Here is a 22,106-nt window from a genome sequence, read left to right as displayed (position 1 = left end):
ATGGCGGATCAAAACCGTAATCATATTGCTATACAGATTGAAGAAAAACTAGCCAAGGCAGAACCTCTCTTCACGACTGAATGTTGCATCTACAGAGTGCCCCATGAAATCCGCAAATTCAACAATGGTGCATATACCCCAAAAGTTGTTTCAATAGGCCCTTTTCATCATGGCAATCCAAGACTGCGAAACACGGAAAGCCACAAACTAATATGTTGCAAAAAATTCAAAGAACGAACTGAGACAAGCTTAGACAATTTGGTTAGCTGCGTCCAAGAGTTAGAACCAAAGGTTCGTCGCTGTTACTCAGACAGCATTAAGCTTAGCACGAAGAAACTTGTGGAACTGATATTAGTGGATTGTTGTTTCATATTTGAGTTGTTCTTAACGGACTATTATTCTAAGAAGACAGATGATGATAATGATGATGACCAAGATGATGATGATGATGATGATGATGATATCCCATTCGAAGAAAGGTTGAAAGGTAGTATAAAATCAGATCTATTGTTACTTGAGAATCAACTTCCATTCTTTGTTCTTGAAAAGCTTTACAATCTAGCTCTTCCCTCGCGTCAACATCCTTCATTTGTAGATCTCACCTTTGAATATTTTGAGGAATGTAACCGACACAATATGAAACATACTGATAGCATGAAACACTTCACAGATTTGCTTAGAATCTTTTTCTTACCACAACTTGATGGACGACCTGAAAGGAGTAAAGATGAATTAATAACCCATCTTTTTAGTGCAACCGAGTTAGATGAAGCTGGAGTGAAATTTAGGGTGAAAAAAGAAAAAAGCCACTTGTTTGACTTGAAATTTTCAGGACGTTATCTTGAAATCCCAAAGTTTTCAGTGGAAGATGATACTGAAAGTTTGTTTCGAAATATGATGGCTTTGGAGCAATGCCACTATCCAAGTGAAACTTACATCACGGACTATGTTGTTGTCCTTGATTACCTTATCAACACAAGCAAGGATGTGGATGTTCTGGTTCAAAATGGAATAATTATTAATATGTTGGGTGATAGCAGTGCTGTGGCTAAATTGTTCAATGGACTTTGCAATAGTATTGTGCTAACGAATTGTAATTCTGATTACATTCGCATTTCGGAAGAGTTGAATGCTTACTATAAGCATCCTTGGAATAGTGCAAAAGCAACTTTAAGACGTGATTATTGCAATACTCCTTGGCAAATGGTTGCTTCCATTGCAGCTATTGTATTGCTTGTTCTTACTGTTATTCAAACTGTGTGTTCTATGCTCCAAGTGTAGCTTGTTTAATGCTTGTATAATTTGGACGTGATTATTAATAATTTCTTTGGCTGATTGTTGCTTCCTAAGTGCTGAAATCGTATTCCTTTCTCTTGGTATTAGCAAAACATCATGTTTAAAATTTCATTCCCAGTTTCCCACGTCGTAACGGTAAAAGGCAGGGTTGAGCAGCACCTTCTTAATGCTAGAGGACTAATTGTGTATCCATTAATTTATTGGTGGAAGATTTTATTATAATTGATCTTTTGAGGAATCCAAGTTTGAATACATTGTTTAAAATTGGACTGAATGAGCACAATATAAGTGGAAGAATCTATGCACCTGATGTTTTAAGGTTTTGAATTGATTATGGTATCTAAGACAACTTAATTTACATAAATTTTGAACTTTCTATATGTTTAATATTTTAATTTTTCTTTTCCAATTTACTTCATTTGATGAATTGCCATCTAATCAGCATCAATTCTCCATATCTGCCACCATCTCGGTAATAATAATTACATCTGTTATAACTATCATGAATTTGAGATAATCTGTAAGAATTATAGAAATCTGAATAGTAGATCTAGAAATGGTTGAACTATTTAACTTAGAACTACTTATATTTGGTGTTGGAATCATAAAATATAGATAACAGCACTGCGGCAAGTAGAGGGACTCTTATTTGTATATGGATCTCTCGTTATATAAAGCGGCATAGTCAGCGTTTTATGATTCATGAGTATCATTTCTTGTGGGGGCATCTTAAAAAAAGGTACTTAATTTTGAAAAATTTGGGGAATCCCCCATCCTCCCCTGCATAAAGAGTTTGTTTTTCCTTCTGTATTTTGACATTTCGTATATACAAATCCTTTTCCAATTAGAGAAAAACAACAGACAAAAATAATAAACTGGATTTATGAAAGGACCAAAGATTATTGACATCTTGATCTTTGCATTCCTCTATTTGAAGCTAACACATTTCTTTCACAGCACAAGTGAAAAAATCAGTAGCTATGATCTTTGGCCTCGGCCACAGCATGAGGAACTAGGAGTACCAGCGACAGAATAACTGAATCACACCATCTCAGGTTCTCACCCTCTAAAGATTTATGGTCAAAATGCCTATAGAAAACATGTAAATTAGGTACCTCTGTGATGAGTGGTGATAGAGTGTCAAAATGAAAAGCTTGTCTTGTTTTTTTTCTTTTTTTTTTTCTCCTCCCTTGTCCTGCTATGTACATATATATGAATCAGGGTAAAGAACATTTTAGAAGTCAATTATGGGCTCCCCAACTGTCAAATTTCGTTCTACCGTCCATGGCAAGTTAAAGAGCTTGGCCATGATAAACTTGAAAATTTTGTTGACATTTATATTGTGGGTTGAACTTGAAAAGAAAAGGGTTGCCTTCATCGCCCTTGCATAAGCCCTTGCCTGTATGTGTGTAGTAAGTTAAATTTTGAAAAGCCAATGAATATGGCAAAAAGTAACACTTTATTTCAAGTAATTAACTTGTACCAAAGAAAAAAGTAATGAACTGCGAATATTACTGATCTAACTTTAGTCAACATGTAGGCCCCGAAGTTTATTCTTAACGCGGAAACAGATAATATTTCCTAAATTTCAAATGCTGAGGTTCCAAAAAAAGAATCCTATTTATTAGAAGAACTATTCTTGTTCCCAAGTCAGTCAAGGGTTCATACATGCATCAATAGGTGAAAATGACCAAGACAAGTAAGTTACTAAACACACTATTCATATAAGTTGCAGTTGTAATTATTATTCATTTACCTGTGTTACAATTGTCCATTGTAAATCTGGGGGAAGCCTAACGAAATCATCAAACTTGGTTCCTATTAGAATGGGAATCGCAGTCTGCATTTGAACAACATGGTTATTAGAGATTTCACCAAAAATATGTCAAATTTGGGATATTATCAGCTTAAAAGGGGATTGTTATGTTAGCAAACCATTTTGATATCTTAAACAAATATAGCATACATAAGCTTATCAATAATCAGTTCCTTTCTCTTCATGATGTTAATGAAAAATTAATGTCACTTACAGGTAATAATGGTTACTAAAGTCTCATCAATATAAAAATATGCAGTTACTCTATCCATTTGTACTACTTTAAAGCTTTTCTCTTTTTTCACATGAGTTTCGATGTGAAAAGCATTTGGAAGGAACTACACTTTAATCAGTGGCATTTACTTTACGAAAGAAAAATAATGAAAGCAATACGAAAAGTATTAACCAAGGAAATTTGATTTATGGTACCTGATTCCACTTTCTTGCTTCACCATACCATCCAACAACACTGCACAAACACAGTAAAGTACAAATCACAAATAATCATTTCTACCATTATGTTTCTAAAAAAGTTTTCCACAGAACTTATCAATCATATAGATAATGTTTCTAGGCCTACCTATTCAGTGTACAACGGCTGGTGAGATCAAACATAATCAAAATTGCAACTGCATCTTTACAAGCCATGGGAATTTGATCCAGGGATCTTTTGTCACCTACATATAATAATTTACCATCAAGAATTAACTCAAAACAACAAACACTGAAAAGAAAGGGAAGAAAAATAAAAAATAAAAAATAGAACACAGAGACAGAGGAAAGGAAAGTTTAACCACAAAGTAAGCACCTGCAACATCCCATATACTAAACGAAATACGAGCTCCTTCAACAGACAATGTTTTGTCCATTAGATTTAGTCCTTCCATTTGCAAGCTTCTCTTTTCTTGCTCATTCCCAACATACTTGATCTAAGAAGAGGAGTTTCCATAATTCCCCAAGTTAGTTAGTTAACATAACACTAATACTCTTTGAAAAAAGAAGAAGATAAATTTACCCTTTTCAAAAGAATGAATAAAACAGAGGATTTTTGTTAAAAGTTAGAAACTTGCTCACCACAAAAGTAGTTTTTCCAATATGGCAATCACCCAACAAACTGATCTTGAGGTTAACCAAATCCGAATCCGTGTCATACCCGCTGCTATTGGTGATTGCGGCGTCGTCAACAGTGGCCGCCGGCGAAGAAGAGGAAGAATCCCGAAGGGGTAATCTTCGGTACTGAGCTTGCTTCCCTACAGAGCAAACAAGAATTCTATCCCATATGAAGCGAAAAAACTGGCCTACGAAGGACACCTTATGGAACACCCCCCACCGGACGTCGACCTGAACGATTTTCCGGCAGAGTTGTGACATCTTTCTAGTGGTTTGGTGAATGATCTTGGCCATGGATACACAAAAACATAGCTCTCTTCTTCTTCTTCTTCTTCTTCTTCTTCTTCTTCTTTGTTGTTGTGGTGTTTTTGGTTTCTTTTTCTTCTTGTTCTTTGTTGTTGTGGTGTGTTTGGTTTTTCGGTCCCACTAACTAACAAAGGGACCGGACGAGGAGGTCACTGTTTAATACAGGGGACAGTTGACCGGTATTTTTCTATTAGGTTTCCCAAACACTCCAAATCGCCGTCTTCTTGGTTACTACGTGGGAGTTGGCAGTTTGGTAAATTTATCCATACAGGGTTGTTTTAGGAAATTAACATTACTATGGAAAATGGTAGCATAACCCGTAACGATGCATAATACTTATAAATTAATATTTGTCGAGGTGCACTTAGCATCTTATGAGATGTGGCGTTTTAACTTTTAAGATAATCGAAAAACAATCAAATTATTAAATCAATTCAAATGATATAAAGGGGTAGCCTTCGGCACCACTAGGGTTAGGCTAGTGGTGTGGGGTATGTGTGTTAGGAGTGTGTGTAGTGTAGGGTGTTGTGTTTAATTTCTTGTAATCTTAAAAAAAAAAGGGGTAACCTTCGAACCGTACTCTGACGACAAGGTGATCAAAGAAGACTGAACGGAGATATCTTTCAGGATATATCAAAAAAATTATTAAATCAAATCATTTTTTAAAAAAATAAATAAATTATCTAACTATGCACCAACTACTTGTTATAGATATAACTGCTTTTTTATATTAATTCTTTGAACCAAATTATCTCCGAGCTAATATCTTCACAAGTTTTAACTCTTTGAATTAATTATGAGATTAATCTTGAGTCAAAATTTAATCACATTTAAAACTCTTTGTTTCTCCTAAAAATATATTTGGGCTGGGCTGATATTTCTTAAGGTTTAGGGTAATCACCAAAGGGTATATGGCAATAAAACTTCACCCTTTAAAACAAATAAAAAACTTGAATATTTTGGGACGGAGTACAACTGAACTCTTCTTTAAATTTTTTGTATTTTTTTTTTCTTTTCTAGTTTTTTATTTTTTTTCTTTTCTAGTTTTTCTATACAAGTTTGATTTGATTTGATTTAAAAATTCAAGTCTTTTTAGATTTTTTTGCAAGAATCAAGGTACATCAATAAAAGGAGAGAGCACACACCAAAAAAAATAAAAGGAGAGAGCAAATCAGGAAACTTTATAAAAGAGTTGATTCAAAATTAACCAAACTCTCATAAAAATAATAATAAGCGGTATACTTGATTGGCGGAAAGTATAAAATCAACCTCTTAAAGTTATAAATAATCAAAATGCGTTTTTAAATTATGTTGTCAATTAGTAATTACAAATGAACATTCTAAAATCATTAAAAAATATTATAATTTGATTATGTTTGATTTTCTAAATTGACAAATTTAATCGACGAATTAGACTTAGTACATAACTAATTTACACATTAGGAATTACAATGCATACAGAATCCCTAATTATATTTAAGGTTATTATTATTATTAGTTTTGTTGTGGGTTTAATAGACCATCAATTTATTGGTATGATTATTGACAAATTATCAGAAATGCTACTTTGATTGGTGGATCTGAATCGAGTTGGCATATTCACTTAGATGTAGGGAAAGGCCGGTGCAAATAGGGGTGTTCATTAACATATCCAAATCGATTCAAACAGCGGTGACCGAATCGAAAAATCGATAACCGAATAAATCGAAAATCGAATAAAAACTGCAAATTTTTATTGGATTGGAACGATTTTTGGATTGGTAGATGAAAATCGATACAATATATTAATTTTTCTCTGTCTATTTGAGTTTTTCCTCAATCATAGCCTACAATTTTTTAAATCCAAGACCCATTAACTCATCACTTAAATCCAAAAAAAAAATCTAGTCACATCTCATCAACAAAATTTCATTTATGTAGAGCTTCAAATCTCATAGTCAAAAAAAAAACTATATTATCTCATGCTTTTGTATTTAAAAAAATATATTACAAAGCCAATATACATAAAAGATGTTATTTGCACAATAATCATGAAATAAATTTTAGGATTTTCAAAAAATCAAAAATCGATCCAATCCAAACCGAAAAAAATTAGATTGGATCGGATCAGATTTGAAATAAAATCCAAACCGAATGAATGATTACATGATCAAAACGAAAGAATTGGATCAAATAATTTTTACTTCCAAAACCGATTCAATCCAGATCGCAAACACTCCTAGCTACAAAGCCTGCCGTTAACAACCCTAATATCTTTTCCATTGCACCAAAATGTATCATTAAAATACGCACACCCCATTGTAAAATAAAATTACACACAACATGCACATATCATTACATCTGACACAACGGGTTGGATTCCCGCCACTCGACATTTTAATTCATAAAAAAATAATGAATTGAGTCATATTTTATAATATCTTTTGGGTAGCTTATTTTAACCCATCATTGTTATCATGAATTCTTGTTTATTCCACTATTTTATTTTAAAATTAGCCTGTTATTTTTTATTTTATTTTATTTTTGAGCTGATCCACCATAAAATGAATTTGTTACCCTTCTTGCTTAATTTATTTACTAAAATATATCATCAACTTGCTCCTACCTCATTTTTAAGTCTATTGGTGAGTCAAGCGAGACTCGGTAGTTTGACGCGCGTTCCCATCATTAGTTGCCATGAATCTCCTTAAATATTAGCATATAATATCTTCACTCATATGCATACATTTGTAGACTTCATGGTATATAACCTTGGCCCTGGGCACTATTGGCAATGGCAAATGATTCCATTCTTTTGTTATCAACATCACTATCAATAATATTTTTATCCCAAGTTAATTGAAATTGATGTTAGGTGAGCTCAAATAAAAAAAATAAAAAAATAAAAAAACAAAAAACAAAAAAAATAAAAATAATAATAGTAATAATATATAAATATAAAATTAAAAATAAAAAGAGTGTAAAATAAATAAATAAAAGAAGAAGAAAAAAGAGAGGAGGAGGAAGAAAAGGATGGGAAGGAAAAAAGCGATAAAAAAAAAGGTAAAAGGAGAAAGAGAGGGGAAATGGAAAGGAAAATGACTAAAAAAGAATCATATGAATAAAGCTTTAAAATAAAAATAAAAATAAAAATAAAATAGAATAAAAAGAAAAGCTTTAAAATGCCATTCAAGTTCAACGAGAGGAAAATTCGAGTCTGCCACGAAAGTTTCCTTCGTATTTTATTTGATTTGCATATATTTCTTCGATGACATTAATTGACGGTTTCCGTGGTCTTATTAACATTGGTATGAGACCAGTTTGAGGAAATCGATTTCGCTTTCTCCTCCCACTTTTCACGAGATATAGAAAATACCACAATAGATCTCATACCCTTGAACTAATTTAGTATGGAATCTTGTTAATTCCAAATATTGTTCTATGAGAACCTATTTGATTATTCCCATATTGTTACTTTAATTAGGGATTCCCTTTTTTTTTCCCTTTGACAACCTCAGTTTTTATTTGGTGCTACACTGCTACCTCTTTTAAAAGTCTAGAGCTAGGTATCCACTGCACCAACCTATAAAAAAAATAAAATAAAAACCACCAACCTAACTATAATATATTTTTAATGCGATTTATTTATGTTAGTTACATAGATCGTGAGGTTTGGATAATGAAATAAAAGGAAAGGTTGCCAAGAATCTATATAATATGTATCTATTAATAATGTAAGAGTAAATATTTTTTTTAGTTCTCATAAAATTTTACGATACCCGCTTTAGTCCCTAGTAAATAAAAAGGTTATTCATGGTTCTTAAGAAATTCAAAATGAACCCATTTAGTTGAAATCGTGGTCCCTCATAAATTCAAAAAAAACTCATATTAGTCCCTCAAAATGACTAAAATTGGTCCACTTTAAATTTTTTAAGACCACGAATAACTTTTTTATTTGTTAAGGACTATAGTGAACATAGTAAAATTTACTGAGCATCAAAAATAATATTTACTCATAAACTAAATATAATCCAACTCACTATGATTAGGTTTACTAAAGTTTTTGTGTTGGATGTTGATGCCAAGAACACGAACACACGTGGTGACAAACAGAAAAGAAAGTTGAAAGCACACGGCTTGGAATGATGCTAACCACAAGACATTTTAGTGATAGGTCCTTTCAAATTGATTTTGCGTTATTTATTTGTGGAAGTTTGGTAAAGTTTCTAAGTGGGTTTTGTAAAGTTGTGAAGTTTGTCTTTCCAAAATTCAATTTCGCGTATGCTGTACGTGAAATACTTTCGGTGGGTTTCATATCATCTTTGATACAGATTAGCAATCTTACTCATACACTTAATTTGTTGAAAATAATCTTTCTAGAAAGATTGTTTGCAATTTTGAATTAATTAATTAATGAGAAAAGTTCAAAAAATCACAATACTATTACTTTGAATTACTTACATCCCTATTTTTTTTTTTAATCACGTAATATCCTATAATTTTTTCATCCATCCCCTCCACTGCTATTAGAAATTTGACTAAATATATCTACTTCACCCTTCTTAGAAAGAGAAAATAAAATGATAAAAAAATAATAAGATCAAATGTTATAAAAATTTAGAATACTTAATAAAAGACTAAAAGAAAATGTCTAAATAAAAAAATAGAATAAGAACAAAGAGAATAAAAAAATCAAATATGTTAAAAATCACAACAGTGACAGAAAAAATAGTTTATATAAAAAAAATAGAAAACAAAATTAAGATAAAAAAAACACAGTTACGAGTTTTTAATATATTTGATTTGATTTTTATTCTTTTATTTTTTATCCTTGATCTAATTTATTCTTTTTATTTGAATATGTTTGGTCTTTTTTATATCGCTATTTTATTCTCTATCTCTTTTTTAAAATTTTTTACGAAAATCTTTAATAGATGAGGGTGACTCAAGGCTAAAAAAGAAGAAGAAAAAAATCAGATTAAAATAGACCAAAAATTAAATAAAAATAGAAAAAAGATTAAACATATCTAAATAAAAAAGAATAAAACAGATCAAGGATTAAAAAATGAAAATAAAATAAAAAATAAAACCAAATATATTAAAAACTCGTAATTGTGATTTCTTTTTGTTTCATTTCTTTTTTATCTTAATTTTTTCTTTTATTTTTCCTCTTCAGTATTTTTTTCTTTTGAACTGTTATTTTTTTTAATTTTAATCTTTTTTGTCACTGTCGCGATTTCTAATATATTTAACCTTATTATTTTTGGTTTTATTCTATTTTTATTTAGACAAATTTGATTTTTTTTTTAGTTTTTTGTTAAGTGTTCGAAGCTTTCATAACATTTGATCTTATTTTTTTTATCACTTTATTTTCTTCTTCCAAAAAAGATAAAATATGTATACTTAGTTTAAGTTACTAACAGTGTTAAGCAACGGTGTGGATGAAAAAAATCAGAGAGGTTAAATGATTAAAATAAGCATAGGAAATAAGTGATTCAAAACAATACTATAGAGGAGTTTTTGAACTTTTTCCTTAAATAATCAATGAATCACTAGATATATATATATATATATATATATATATATATATATATATATATATATATATATATTTATTTAATTATCAAATTTTGATAATTAGAAATAAATATCCAATTTAAAAAAGTAAGTACTTAAATAATCAATAATAGAAACAATAATTTTTTTTATTCATAATTTTCTTATGACTTATTTTTTTATTTAGAATGTAAGCCATATCTTAAATTACAGTTGTGGATATAAAAAAGAAGAAGAAAATTTACTGAGTAGCTATTTCAATTTTTTTATTCTTTAAATCATTTGAATTAAATACAAAAAGCTAAAAACTAGCATCTACGTATCAAAACTCTATTTCATATGTTGTACTACAAAAAGTACTGAAAAGGTCTCATTAACTTCTGATATTTTATAATGTTGTAGACAAAGTAACACAATTATCAGGAAAAAAAAAATCATTTTTTTAATGAAATTAAGGCTAGAGCCCCAATACAAAGAAAACAAAACAGCAACCAAATAACAATCAAATACCAATTCTACGAAGAGAACATATTGAAGTCCAACAAGGTGAAGGATCCTGAAGACGAGCAAATGAGTCCTGATGGTGATTATTTAGTTACAGATTCGCCGGCCAATCAGCACATTGATTCACATCCCTCTAGATGTGTTGTAACTGAACTCCCCAGGAGTCCAGGACTAAAAGCTACCGGCCCTAAAGGAAGTCTTGAGCTTAAGATTGAAAGGATAACACAAATATTATTAGGAAAAATTGAGTATTCAGTCATTGGATATAATGTTTTATATATTTTGGAGAATACGTAATTATAATATTAATATTGTATTTTTTTTTCTTTCCTTAAAAATTGTTTGCTAACGTAAAAAGAAAAAGAAAAATTAATATTATAATTATATATTTTTTGAAATATATAATTATAATGCGGTGACTAGATAAAATCTTATATCCAGTGGCTCTGAATAACATATGAACCCATATTATTAATGTCAATTTTATATACTCTGATAAATTGATCTTTGGTTTTTAATGAAGGTTAAACAAGATTAAAATAATCGATGAACAAAGCACTAAAAAAAATTAAATCAATTGGGAAGGGATTGTTGGTCTTTAGTTTGTGTCTTATGTATGTAGCTTTGTTAAAAAGTTAGTAGGAAAAGTTTTACCGTCTTTATAGTTCTACTTTGCTCGATCAATTAGTCAATAATTAATAAACCGACGAAGAAATCTATGAGATTAAAATATACAGAGAAGACATACACTCAATTTAATAAAAAAATAAAATTATTCAGGACGAGTGTCATGCATCCAATATCCCAGGGGTCAATTTAATAAATTTAGGTCTAAATTTCTTGAACCTTCTCATAAAGCAATTTTATTACACAAGTCAGTCCATAACTGGATCACTGCACCACCAAGAAGCTACAAATTGACATTTGACACCATTATGCGTGTTACACTAGACCACGATATGGATGTTCAAGCCTATGTACATATATCTTCTCTCAATTTACTTATACTTGCCTGTACAAGTATTGATTTGAACATTTGAGACACTTTCAATTACTCGAAATTTGGGTTTGCCCATTATTTCTCTATTTTATTTTTTGCTTTGGTCTCGGCAACATTTAAGAGGACGCTTGGTAGATGAGATATTTCTTTTTATTAAAAAAATATAATTACTAGGGAAATAGTGAGAAAATGAATTTGGTAGAAAAATGAGAAAAAAATTATTTGGTAAGACAAAAAATTACCGAAAAAAATTGATTTTAAGTTTTTAAAATCTATGTTTTGTTGAAGATAAAATATTGGTGAAAAAATAGAATTCAATTACCACAATGCCCCTTTAGTTATTTGGTTTTTTTTGACTATCATTGAGTCCCTCAACAAAGAAAATGAAAGTCTTAATCTACTGCAGTATTTACGATGGCGCTTTTTTTTTAGAAAAAAGAAAGAGAAAAGAGACTCCACTAATCATTTTGGTCATAGCAAATGGCTCTCCGTTTGCTTTCCTAGTTAAATCTCAAATACCACCCTCCATGTGATTTTTTAAAACAGTATTTTTCATTTATTTTTGCAAATGAATTGCAATAGTTGAGGAAACGATTTAGCTAGTAAAATTTGCTAAACTCTTGTAACAAACGTGATCAAATAGAAATACTGCCTGATTATCTATATTAAAACCCCTTATCAAACGTCTCCTAAGAAGAAAAAGGTTTGATCGAGTTCAAGCCTTCAAGGTTTGTATCTAATAATCTAATATTTTCCTCATCTAACCCAAAATGAACAATGCGATTAGGAATCAAAATAAAATAAACAATTAACTTCTCTTAAATTGGAATTCAATCATTAATCCTAATGCCCTACAAAGCGTACACACAACATGAGCACGTGACATGACACAAAGATAACAATTTTTTAATAATTAATAATGAAAAACATTAAACTAATTTATATAACAGTAACAAGTGGAACAAATTTATTTTTTTTGGCGATAACGTGGTTCTGAAAATAACAATTAATAAATTGGGCCTTGATAGCCCAGTTCAACGGCAATTCCAAATAAAAAAAGAACAAATGATTCAACAAAAAATCTGGCCCGTGAGGCAGGCCCAGTTTGATTCATGGGACCTTGGACGATGATGTTTGAAGAGGATCTTGGTAATAGAAACCAGAAGAATAGAAAGATCACGATGGACAACGGTAGACAAGTGAGAAAGCAAAGACATGGTAGAGATTCTTCTAGGAGCATCACCTCCTCTACTTCAGTGCTCTTCTTATCCTCTGTAACAAACCCAACTCCTTTTTTTTTTCTCTTTTCATTTTTAGCATTAATAACTGTTGTAATTTTGTTCCTGAGCCTTTGTTTTTGATGTCCCATTATTTGTTTTTCCAGTTCTAGAATACCCCATTGAAGTATTTTACAATGATTTTTCTCCCCATGTTTGTTTCAGATTTTTTATTTATTTATGATTTTTCTGTGTATTTAATGTAGCTTTCCCACATTCATGTACGATGTACCCAGTATTCCTGAATGAACTTTGCTCATTATGCTCTCAGAATTTTGTTCTGTGATAAAAAAAAAAAAATTAGTGAATTAGATGGTTGACTCCTTTTTCTCGTTGTTGACTCCCATTGGGATTAGAAGTCTCATCATTATTAGATGAAATTTTGTTAATAATTTCATCTAATAGGATACTCAATCTGGCATGTTTTGTTAATAATTTTGTTATAATTTATTTTTAGCCTTTTTCTTGCTGTTCAAATAGGATGAAATTTTGTTTTCAGACAATGCAGGGGAGTGTCAGGAAGAAAATTGTTGAAGTGCTCATTGGGGCTACCAAGTAAGGTTCTGACTAAGCATGTCTTATCTGGGCTTTCTGCTTCCTTGTTATTTATTTCTCCAGTAAATCAGGTATGTATTGTATTCCAGAACCCAAGCAAAAGTCACTGTTATTTATTTTTGTTGTTTTCATTATCAGTGCCATTCCACTTTTCTATCGATCTCTTTACTCATTTCGATATTTTGTATTCACTATTTAGTTTTTCCCATATTGAAGTTCTTATAAAGGCTGGATGTTGGTATGGAAATTCAGCAAATGAGAATATTATTGATTGATAAGAAATCTACTAATAAAAAAGGGAGCGAACCGGAGCAGTGGTAAAACGGTTATTTCATGACTGAAAGGTCATGGGTTCGAATACAGGAAACAGCCTCTTTGTAATTATGCAAGGTTAAGGCTACGTACAAGGGATTGCCTCCACCCCACATTCGCTAGTCGGGTTTAACGGGGAGTGATTTTTTTTTTTTTAAGAAATCTACTAAATATATGTCTATTGTTATGATGAGTGTGAGCTGCTTTAAATTTTTACTATCTTATTTCATCTGCAGTCTGTAGCAGCAGATCTATCTCCTCAACAAAATATATCGCAGCTTGCCAGTGGCAGTGATAATGCAGTTACTCTACCATTTGAGAACGGGTCTAATGAGCAAGTTGCAAATCTGATGATGATGAGAGGTATGACAGCCAAGGATTTTGACCCTATCAGATATTCGGGAAGATGGTTTGAAGTTGCTTCACTAAAACGTGGATTTGCTGGACAAGGCCAAGAAGACTGTCATTGCACTCAGGTAATGGTAAAATAAATATGGCAGTCAATATATAGAAAGATATTTATTTTAGAAAAGAGCATATTGCATTTAGGTTCTACCAGCTTGTTGAAATATATAAAACCATTAATGTAGCCTCACCTAACAGCTTAAGCTTTTAGGTTGAATTGGTTTTTTATATGGTATCAGAGCCTCTTTCTTTCTTCGCACAGATAGGTGGGTCTGTGCATTGTTCACCCTTCAAGTCCAGTGGACTCTCGTGTGAGGAGGCGTGTTTAAATATATAAAATCATTAATGTCGCCTCACCCAACAGCTTAAGCTTTTGGGTTGAATTGGTTCTTTATACAGCTTCTTTCCCTAATCAACTTCACATTATTCATAACAAATTGCTAAATTCGGAAGCATAGACAGAATCTTAAGGCATATGTGGAAAATTCTGTCATTCAGTGTAACAGTCTAGTGCATCTTGGAGATAAGCCTTGTCGTTTACTTTGTTTGGCATCCATAAGCTTCTTGATATTAATTTGGGTATACTAATGACATTTCAGGGTGTATATACATTTGATAGGGAAGCACCATCTATCCAAGTTGATACTTTTTGTGTTCATGGAGGCCCTAATGGATTTATTACCGGAATTAGGGGAAGGGTTCAATGTGTTTCGGAAGAAGATTTGGACAAAAATGAAACACAGCTAGAGAAGCAGGAAATGATCAAAGAAAAATGCTATCTCCGCTTTCCTACATTGCCATTCATTCCCAAGGAACCTTATGATGTGATTGCTACTGATTATGACAACTTTTCTCTTGTTTCAGGAGCTAAAGACAGAAGTTTTATTCAGGTATTTACTGACATAAAAAAATATTGCTCTACTTCAAGTAATCTCGATCATGTGTTTGGAAAGCATTTAACTTTGTAGTTATTTAACTTCGTACAAAAAACTTTTTCTGAATTTTCAATGATTGCATATATGATATCCAATGCTAATTTCTCACCTTAAGATTAGTAAAAGGAACATGGCAGCATATGATTCTGTTTTTTCCTTTTATATCTTCATAGTTTTGGATGTAGAAAAGAGTTGTTAAACCTGGTTAACCTGCAGGAATCCAGGTTAACACACACACACATATATATGGCAAAAAGATTGTAATGTGACTGCATATAAGTATTGGTATAGTCACCAAAAAACTAAGTCGTTTTGGGTGAGATAAAGGAAGTTCGTGTTCAAAATTAATTATAGAAAATGAAAATATTATATTTATTTCCACCTTTGTATGGTTATGATTCCCCATATTTAATGCTTTATATTTATTTCCACCTTTATATGGTTATGATTTTCTATATTTAATGCTTTCACATTATAAAACGACGTAGTTTTATATGACTGCTCCAATCCTTAGATGCAATGATTGTACATCCGCTAAATCCACATATATATATATTATGACAGTCATTCATAATTAGAATTTATTTCCCTGTGATCAATATTACAGATATACTCAAGGACACCTAACCCTGGACCCGAATTTATAGAGAAGTACAAATCTTACTTGGAAAACTTTGGATATGATCCAAGCAAAATTAAAGATACACCCCAGGATTGCGAAGTTATGTCCAATAGTCAGCTGGCAGCAATGATGTCCATGTCTGGAATGCAGCAAGCACTAACAAACCAGTTTCCTGATCTAGCACTGAAGGGCCCTATTGAATTTAATCCCTTCACAAGTGTATTTGACACTTTGAAGAAGCTTGTTGAGCTTTATTTTAAGTAGTAACTAATAACTATAGCCCAATTAAGTTACGTCATGTTTTATTTGTAAGACACTTACTGCTTCTACATTCTTGTACTTAACGAATAGCAATCCTTTATCGCAGCCTGTGTATCTGGTGAAATCGTGTGTATATGGGGGTCTTATCTTTATATAAACGTTTGTCCAGTGTGTATACTGTGTTTAAAGAGTGGATAAGAGAGTGAAAAAGGAGCGGGGTGGTAGTCTGATGTGGCAGGAGCATTACTAGTTAAGCATATAATATGTCAACTATTCTAAAAGTTCAACAGGAAAACATGATGTATTATTATCATAAACAAAGGGAGAGAAAACATGCTGGATTATGGCATTTTACTTGGGTTTTAGTCTGATAGCTTATTAATGTAGTGGAATTTCATTAAAAATTAAAATTTGAGTTTAGATCCTTAGACCTTTGCACGACACCCATAATTAATGAAGTAGATGAACTTTTTATTGTTAGACAGTGAATGATTATTATATTAGGTTCATAAATAAATTTTTGTGTACGAGCTATTTAATTCATCATTTCTTTATAGTTCTTCATATGCATTCTTAGTGGTAGGTTTACTTTCTCTACCAGTATAAGAATAACATGCCTCTTATTCTAATCATATACGCAAATTGGAATAGCCTCTTGGAAGTTTGCATCCAACTCATTAATAATTTTCAAAAGGCTGCATAACAAAAATAAAGTAAATAAGGATTGACATAGTTGATCAAACTTTCTGCTTACCTGACTTGGGTTCGGTTCGATTCTTAGCTTTTCGGTATTCTTGCACTTTAGTGTGTCTTTCCCTAATCTAACCTTTTAAATATAGAAAAAATAATAAACATTACTGAATTTCTGACTAGTGGGTACTCCTACGGCACTATAAACTACTTTTTCTTTTATGTGAACTAATCTAACAGAACTGAAGTTTATTAGCTAGTCGCAACATAAGGAAAACATAAAAGCTGAAAGATACTGACATAGTGAGAATATGCCGAGGTGAAGTGGGCAGTTGGGTTTAATGTTTCAACTTTCACACTATTAATCAAATAGTGGTAATTCAGTTGGTGCATGAAAATTGAGCAGCTAAAAGAAGAGGGCTTTGATTCGATCCTCATATGTCACTTTTGAGAGAGGCTTTAAAATCTTTATCACTGATCTATCTCGCACTCCGGATTAGTCTCGTAACCGACTCAAAGAGTCGAAACTTGCAGTTACTCCGGATTAATCGAAACTCAAGGAGTCTAATTAGGGTATGTTTACAAAAGAAATTTTCACATGTGCTAATGCCATTGAAAACTTGCTAATGAAATATGAATGAAATGCAGAAAAGAATCGAAAAATTTGATCATACTTTAAAAATACAATGACAAATGATTGAAAATAACAGTTGAGTTGTCTTTATAACTACTTTACATACCACTGCTAAAAACTAATCGAAGCATTGCCAAAATTATTCATCCCAGGTTATTTGAGCTACTATGTTGCGTAACTTATTAAATAAATGATTATACTTGCTAATCAGGTCACCTTACTTCTTTTTCAATAATCACCCCCACAAAAAAAAAAAATTGCGTGGGGCACAAATCTCACATCCAAACCTCCATGACTGGGCACCCACAGCACGCCGAGTTGGTAATTTTTATTACGAGCGGTGCACCGGTGGATCACTTTTTTAAGTAGTCCATTGTAAAAGGCACTTCCCCACATTCTCCTTCCTAGTTGTCACCATCTATTCCTATGTATGACTGATAAAAGTCCTCTTTGGGACTAGAAGGAGCTTAGAAAGAATTGGATGCTATATATTCTTAAACCGCACAATATGGATAAAATAGTAAGGAGATGGGCCGATTCGTGAATGAGAAAGGGCATTCCTTAGCTTTGATTATTATGCTTTTTATTTTATTTTTATTTTCAACTCGTGAAATGGTATCAATAAGAAGTTCAAGTACAAATGAATGAACTACCCGTGAGTGACACCACAACAAAGGCCGTGATGAGGGTCCACCAGCAGTGGCGGTTTCTAGAGTGTAGAGAGGCACAAGTTCTTCAAACTCGCCCCATCTCTTTTGGGTAGTAAAGTAGGGTGGCAATAAATTTATACAGACAACAGTAGAAGAAAGGGAAGATATGAATTCCATAATGCAGAGTAGTTAAAATACATCAAAGCATGTTTCGTACAGCATGATGATACAGTTGCAAGGTAACAATTTTGAGTGAAGGAAATTATATGAATTCTATCAAGAGTTTTTGGCTTATTTCAAGATAATAGTAGATAAATATAGATTTCGTAAATGTTAAGTCTTTCTCACACCATCGCAGAACCCCATATAAAACTAAATTACACATTAGATAGAGCCAACCGAGACAAAATATCCATACTTCCCAAAACTGAAAAGCACTCGGAATAAATAGTTGCTTTCATGGCCTAGTTAGCCTACTATTCTTTCTTGACAATTAAGACACCAAAATACAACACCAACTTACTTAAAAAGTCAATGGAAGAGATCATCTTACTTTTACCTTTCACATGAATCCCATCAGATCCACTCCACTCTGACAAGAGTCTCAAAGAATGACCTAGCACATAGCTAGGAACATGATGAAACTTAAAGTAATTAAAAGGGTGGTACAGTAGTTAGGAACTCGACTGTTTTAACTGCAAGCACATGGATGCAGTGACCATGTCAATTGTCATCAACCAATCTCCCAACTACACGGACTTATGCAATGCATTTCAAATATAGAACATAAAGGTGAAGAATTCTTGTGTAACCACATCTTTTGAAACCTAAGAAAATACCCCCGAGTCTCTGCAATTTCCCCACTTGAACAAAACCACAAACAAATCTTCTTAAATCAGAAAATTTTGCTTTCTCCGCAACAGTAACCAATCAAAGCATGCATAAATCCACTACCCTTGATACAAATGACACAAAAGAGATGGCTGGATTTCCTCCAGTAGAGATAGGCAGCCGAGGCACTGTTGCATCTCTCATTATGCAAGAAATTGAGTATTTTAGCAGGATTGGATCGAATTCACAAAACAGGTCACAGAGGAACAAGCCTCAAATTATAGAGGTGGGTTCCTCCTTTAGCACGAATTCCAGAACCACAGTTGTATCCACAGTGGAAAGTACAAAGAAAAAGCGAGGAAGTAGCAAGTTCCTACCAAGCATGTGCTCTATGGTGGATGTATCAGACAACGGCAGGCCAAATGGGACCTCTGCTTTCAGTTACAGGAACCTGAAGTCTGACACAAAATATTTTCAGCTTTAGATAATGCTCTCAGAGAGCTTTGAGAAACCCAACTTCTTAAGACGAGTTGTTAAAGGGGTAGCCCAAGCCTTTTCTGTGTTCCCACATTTTATGTCCACAACTTCAACAATCTTAGGTATCTTTTTATCATTTTTTTCCCTGACTGGACTTCTATCCACTGATAAGTTATCAGAACCTAGGATGGGTATTCTATGGGTATTTCTTCCATTAGCTTTTGTTTTCTGGGACATTCCAGGGCTTCTACGGTTTGTATTTTTACTGCTTCCACTACTACTGGCTTCATCTGATGATTTTCTTGGTTGTAGTCTTTTTGGGGTTGTACTACCACAGGGAACTGATACAGGAAGTGTTCGAGGTTTACTTCTTGAAGATGCCTGCTTGTGCGATGCAGAAGAGATCTGCTCCAATTCCCTTGTCATTAAGGAACTGATTGTTCCAGTGGTCCCCAGCTTGATGGATCCTCCTCTGCCCTTAATACCTTCCAGAGTCTGAGCCATGCTCCTATTACCTCAAATTGAAGATCCAAATATTCCAGTCTTCGAGATGGATACTCCCAGCAGTTATTCAATTATCTGTAGCAAATAGAGTCACCCAATGATTTGAGATGTAAAGGCATATTGTAAAGTCAAAAATTTCTTTGTACCAAAAAAAAAAAAAAAAAAAAAGTCAAAAATTTCTTACAAAACTATTTAGCAGTTTCGTCTTTCATGTACCAAGTCAGGATTGAAAATTAAGAGATAGGCGTCATATATGCAAGGAGAAATGAACAAGAGGGGTGGGGATTCACTAGATTCACCTACAAAAGCGTAGTTCCAACATCAAATAGCAGAGCATCCATTCTGAAATAATTCAAATTAGTAATCCCTATTCCCTACTAAGCTTCATGGAATTTTATGCTACAAAACAAGCAAACTAGTTTTTCCAGGAAAGACCAAAACTAGGAGCAGAAAGATCAACAAAATAACAAACTTGATTAATTCGTGAAATGCAGATCACCAGATTGAAACATTATATATTGTGGATCATTATCTCTACAGAACTTGTATACATACAATACAAGATACTCTCACTCACTCTCTTTGTATGCCACGAGACAACAACCACACATCATGACTTCCAGATGAGAATGCCAACTCAACTATAATAATCTAATATGACAGTGTCCATGGAGAAAAGGGGAGAAAAAGAAGGAATTAAAAGGAAAAAGAATTAACCCACAAAGCAAAAAAATGGCTACCAAATCAAAATGGTTAGGGATGAAGCAGAATCAAACCTAAAACACCAGCCACATTAGCAAAACCCAGACAAGAGTGAAAGAATCCAACTTCAAGGAGCTTCACCAAGAGACAGCTAAATCAAACGCAGGAATCATCAAATTTGACAATTCAAAGAAGCATATACAAAATTACAAACAGAAAACCAATGATTTAGTTTGAACAGAAATTAAAGCAAAGGAAAAAGGCATTGCATTTCAATTCAACCAAATTTCCATACATTCAGAGAGTAGTACTTTGAATCTGACAACCCATTACTACACAGCAGAGCAGAAGAAGGAAAAACATTTCTGATCCACAATTGAAGACAGAAAACATTAAACACAGTGGAAACAAAGTTGGGTTTCGTACCCACAACAAGCTCACGGCTTCGCAGGTTTGGAAATTGCAGATTTGAAACAAACCCAGTAGGGGAAGGCAACCTTTTTCACTTTTTTTAATCGTATGTTAAAATTCACTGAAAATGAAACAGATTGGAGGCAACGTGTTTGACAAAATGCTTTTCTAGAAAATCATATCTAACCAACTTTTAAACACACTTTTCTCTCTGTCTTATTTACAATGTGCGGATCCACTGCTATTGATTTGACTCACATTATTGTGGTAGGGGTTGGAAAAGTTAATTTTCCCACCAAATATTCACAATTCATTATGATGAAATCAATTCATAATCATAGACATACGATACTCGGTGGAAATTGGAATGCAACTCACTAGTGCTAACTTTCTAATATTGAAATATTATTTGATTTGACTATTGTTTTTATACAAATTCAATAAAAAATGCTAAAATAATTTATTATAATAAATTATTTGAAAATATCATATCGAACAAGATAAATTTGAAATAGATAAAAATTTGAAAACTTAATATTATAACACAAAAATAAATTCTCAAAATACCTTTGTTTCTTATTTTTTCAAAGAATTAATATTTTTCATATTGTAGGAAATAATTTTTTTCTACGCACAAATAAAAACATGAGATATATATTTTTTCACATAATTCCACGTGAACTTATAACAGATTGAAAGATAAAACAGATTGAGATGAAATTTTGAAAAACAGATTGAAAGATAAAACATATGAGATATATTTTCTTTTCTTTTCTTTTCTTTTCTTTTCTTCTCTTCTACGTGTAAGTTATTTCATCAGTAATTCATGATTCATGTTCAACAATGCCCATTCAAGAACATGATACAGGATCTTTAGAATTCATGGTTTTCATATAAAAGTGTACCTTTCTCCATTAGTGCGGAAGAACTTTGATGATGGAATGCCTTTCTCAGAGTCTTGACCATTTTCCCTACTTGTATCTTCTTTGACAGTGATTGGATACAACTATGATGGGCAGACAATGAAGGAGAGTTTCTATGAAGATACTGTTCTTAGAAAACTACCAAAAACTCTTATAATAACTGAACCTGTCACCAGTTATTTATCCATAAATAACTTCCCAACTCCCTTGAACCGTCAATTACCGTTATGCCCTTTTTATTAATTAAACCAACTGACACATAATATTACACATGAGACAAATAGTTTTACATTCTCCCACTTGGCTCATGTTATGAGGTGTCCCTTCATGATTTAATCAACATTAATTAT

At 32.3% G+C, this 22,106-nt stretch overlaps 4 protein-coding genes across 10 annotated transcripts; 2 read left to right on the top strand and 2 right to left on the bottom strand.

The window, feature by feature from the left end:
• Positions 1 to 1,281, top strand: LOC133313131 (UPF0481 protein At3g47200-like). Its single transcript, XM_061514459.1, has one exon. The coding sequence runs from the start codon at positions 1 to 3 to the stop codon at positions 1,279 to 1,281; it is 1,281 nt and encodes a 426-aa protein (XP_061370443.1).
• Positions 1,282 to 2,100: 819 nt separating this feature from the next.
• On the bottom strand, positions 2,101 to 4,637 carry LOC133313110 (septum-promoting GTP-binding protein 1-like). 2 transcript variants are annotated; one of them, XM_061514437.1, is made up of 6 exons: positions 4,187 to 4,637; positions 3,921 to 4,041; positions 3,693 to 3,789; positions 3,542 to 3,581; positions 3,053 to 3,136; positions 2,101 to 2,695 (listed from the first exon to the last, which is right to left on the bottom strand). In XM_061514437.1, exons 1-6 carry the CDS (start codon positions 4,514 to 4,516, stop codon positions 2,531 to 2,533), a joined length of 837 nt encoding a protein of 278 aa, XP_061370421.1. In that variant the 5' UTR covers positions 4,517 to 4,637; the 3' UTR covers positions 2,101 to 2,530. The 2 variants fall into 2 exon arrangements, with proteins under 2 accessions (XP_061370421.1, XP_061370422.1); XM_061514438.1 differs by having other exon boundaries at positions 2,101 to 2,385.
• Positions 4,638 to 12,753: 8,116 nt separating this feature from the next.
• LOC133313109 (chloroplastic lipocalin) lies at positions 12,754 to 16,134 on the top strand. Of its 2 annotated transcripts, none has more exons than XM_061514436.1 (5): positions 12,754 to 12,841; positions 13,353 to 13,470; positions 13,948 to 14,187; positions 14,716 to 15,006; positions 15,659 to 16,134. In XM_061514436.1, the coding sequence occupies exons 1-5, from the start codon at positions 12,783 to 12,785 to the stop codon at positions 15,935 to 15,937; spliced, it is 987 nt and encodes a 328-aa protein (XP_061370420.1). In that variant the 5' UTR covers positions 12,754 to 12,782; the 3' UTR covers positions 15,938 to 16,134. The 2 variants fall into 2 exon arrangements, with proteins under 2 accessions (XP_061370420.1, XP_061370419.1); XM_061514435.1 differs by having other exon boundaries at positions 12,764 to 12,841; positions 13,344 to 13,470.
• A 2,183-nt stretch (positions 16,135 to 18,317) lies between these two features.
• On the bottom strand, positions 18,318 to 20,986 carry LOC133313113 (uncharacterized). 5 transcript variants are annotated; one of them, XM_061514443.1, is made up of 3 exons: positions 20,849 to 20,920; positions 19,905 to 20,062; positions 18,318 to 19,795 (listed from the first exon to the last, which is right to left on the bottom strand). In XM_061514443.1, exon 3 carries the CDS (start codon positions 19,718 to 19,720, stop codon positions 19,220 to 19,222), a length of 501 nt encoding a protein of 166 aa, XP_061370427.1. In that variant the 5' UTR covers positions 19,721 to 19,795; positions 19,905 to 20,062; positions 20,849 to 20,920; the 3' UTR covers positions 18,318 to 19,219. The 5 variants fall into 5 exon arrangements, with proteins under 5 accessions (XP_061370427.1, XP_061370428.1, XP_061370426.1 ...); XM_061514444.1 differs by having other exon boundaries at positions 19,905 to 20,019; positions 20,849 to 20,872; XM_061514442.1 differs by lacking the exon at positions 19,905 to 20,062 and having other exon boundaries at positions 20,849 to 20,986.
• Between the last annotated feature and the right edge of the window lie 1,120 nt (positions 20,987 to 22,106).

This window comes from Gastrolobium bilobum, unplaced genomic scaffold (genome assembly GCF_033153095.1).
Source record: "Gastrolobium bilobum isolate Gb01-03AN ecotype WA unplaced genomic scaffold, APGP_CSIRO_Gbil_v1 utg4070, whole genome shotgun sequence".
Lineage (NCBI taxonomy): Eukaryota > Viridiplantae > Streptophyta > Magnoliopsida > Fabales > Fabaceae > Gastrolobium > Gastrolobium bilobum.
The sequence above is the reverse complement of the archived record's forward strand: the minus strand, read 5'-3'. Positions and strand labels throughout refer to the sequence as shown.